We start from the raw sequence: 1,691 nt of genomic DNA, 5'->3' as shown, positions 1-1,691 counted from the left end.
CAATAAACTGAAAGTCCACGGTTCGATCCCGCGCTCGACCAATCGCTGAAATCGAGAGAGGACGACATGCTCCTCAAGCGAAAGACGAAACTTCGGACCCGAGTGTAGGAGGTTGCCTGCAGCACGAGCCAACCGGTTGATGATCTCTGGTCCCCGGGGGTTCTGGATAAGGCTGTACTCTCTACCCCTTAGAGTGACGGACCGGCCTTCTAGCAACCTTAGTATGATGTGGCCTGTGTCACCGCTCGGACTGAGAAGCAATGATCGCTCGAATGCCAACGCATCACCGAGAATGAATCTGGGTACTACCCCATCGGTCGAGAGAGTCGAGAAGTGAGTAGCGAGTAGGTGAGTGGCCAGTTGGCCCGGAAGGCGCAGAACGTCTTGGTGTGCCACCAGGCGATGTAGCAGGTGTTCGGGCAAGGAACCTTCCTCGGTGCAGCCAGGGTGAAGTGAGTCACGATAAAGACGAAGATGGTTGACGAGTAGTTGAGTCTCTTGGAACATGCTTGAGCAGCTCTTGCCTTGCCAAAGCAGACTAGAACGACTCAGTTCCGGTTTAGCCAAGCAAGGACTGAGATGATCGCTACCTTAGCCGCCATTCTTGCGCTGTTTCGTGCTCTGATGCCACCCGGTTCACTCGGGAGAGGTCTTGTCGGCCGAATCCTCTCATACGACCATGGGGACCCAAGTTCCGCTCTGACCCCCGCAGCCCTCGCCCTCATCCTGACCGTCTCACTCTCTCAACCGTGATGACACCGACTTCGAAGAGTCATTCTTACAGTTTTCCGAAGATGCACCAGTGCGCCTTCATAACATGGTGGAAGCTGAAGATTCCTCGTCGTCCTCTGATAGTGAGATGGAAGTTGCAGACCCCGCCGAACGATCCCGCAAGAGACGAGCTCCCGCACCGCTGCCCGTTGCTAAGAGGCCCAACCTGACCTCGATCCGTGAGTTCTTTTCGGACCTTGTAGAGCGTCGTGACCGTTACGTCATGTACACGAGGGAGGCCGGTTTCCGCGTCGTGCTAACCGCACTCAGCACCTGTTCTTTCATCAATGCGATGGTCATCACCTTAGCGGAGGACGAGAACAGCGACTCCGCGACTGCTGGAACCCCCAACCGCGGCCCTGACGAGGCGGAGAGATCTGCCATAGTGACCACTACCGCCACAGAGACACTCGTTGGACCCAGTGAGGTGAGAGGACGCCGTGCTTCGAATGCCACGGAGTACACTGCGGTTGTTGGCCTCTCCCCAGAGACTGCTACTGACGACTTCCGAACGACGATTGAACCCACAGTGACCGTGGTTGCAATGACAATTCGCGAGTGGTATAGTACCATCGTGGAACCTGCCCGCACCATTGGGTATCACGTGACCAAATCGGCCCCCGAAGCGCTCAAGAAGCACATAGAGGAGGAAGGCAACTTCACGCCGGAGTACTCGGGGATTTTCTCGAAGACGCGCCACCCTCTCCCCCTGATGACATCAACGATGTTCCTGGTGTTATCGTTTGCTCTCTCGTACGCTTTGTCCTGCTTAGACACTCACACCTGGATGTCGAGTACTGGTAACCGTAGTCCGCGTGGCAACAGAGGCCCCATCTGGTACACGATATACACTCCGTTGGCGAAGGTATCTCTGGCCCAACTCCGTTCNGTCCTCCACGACCTCCGCTTGGCCTTCGATG

General features: G+C 56.3%; 1 protein-coding gene across 1 annotated transcript; it reads left to right on the top strand.

Annotated features, from left to right (window-relative positions):
• Window positions 1-897: 897 nt before the first annotated feature.
• Window positions 898-1,306, top strand: GNI_206660 (hypothetical protein; the record flags this gene model as incomplete). Its single annotated transcript, XM_011135494.1, has 1 exon — window positions 898-1,306. A coding segment is annotated over one exon (409 nt), but the record flags the coding sequence as incomplete, so codon positions are not given.
• Window positions 1,307-1,691: the final 385 nt, after the last annotated feature.

Source organism: Gregarina niphandrodes, assembly GCF_000223845.1.
Source record: "Gregarina niphandrodes unplaced genomic scaffold scaffold00126, whole genome shotgun sequence".
In the NCBI taxonomy this organism is placed as follows: domain Eukaryota; phylum Apicomplexa; class Conoidasida; order Eugregarinorida; family Gregarinidae; genus Gregarina; species Gregarina niphandrodes.
Note: the sequence above shows the minus strand (reverse complement) of the source record. Positions and strands in the feature narration are given on the sequence as shown.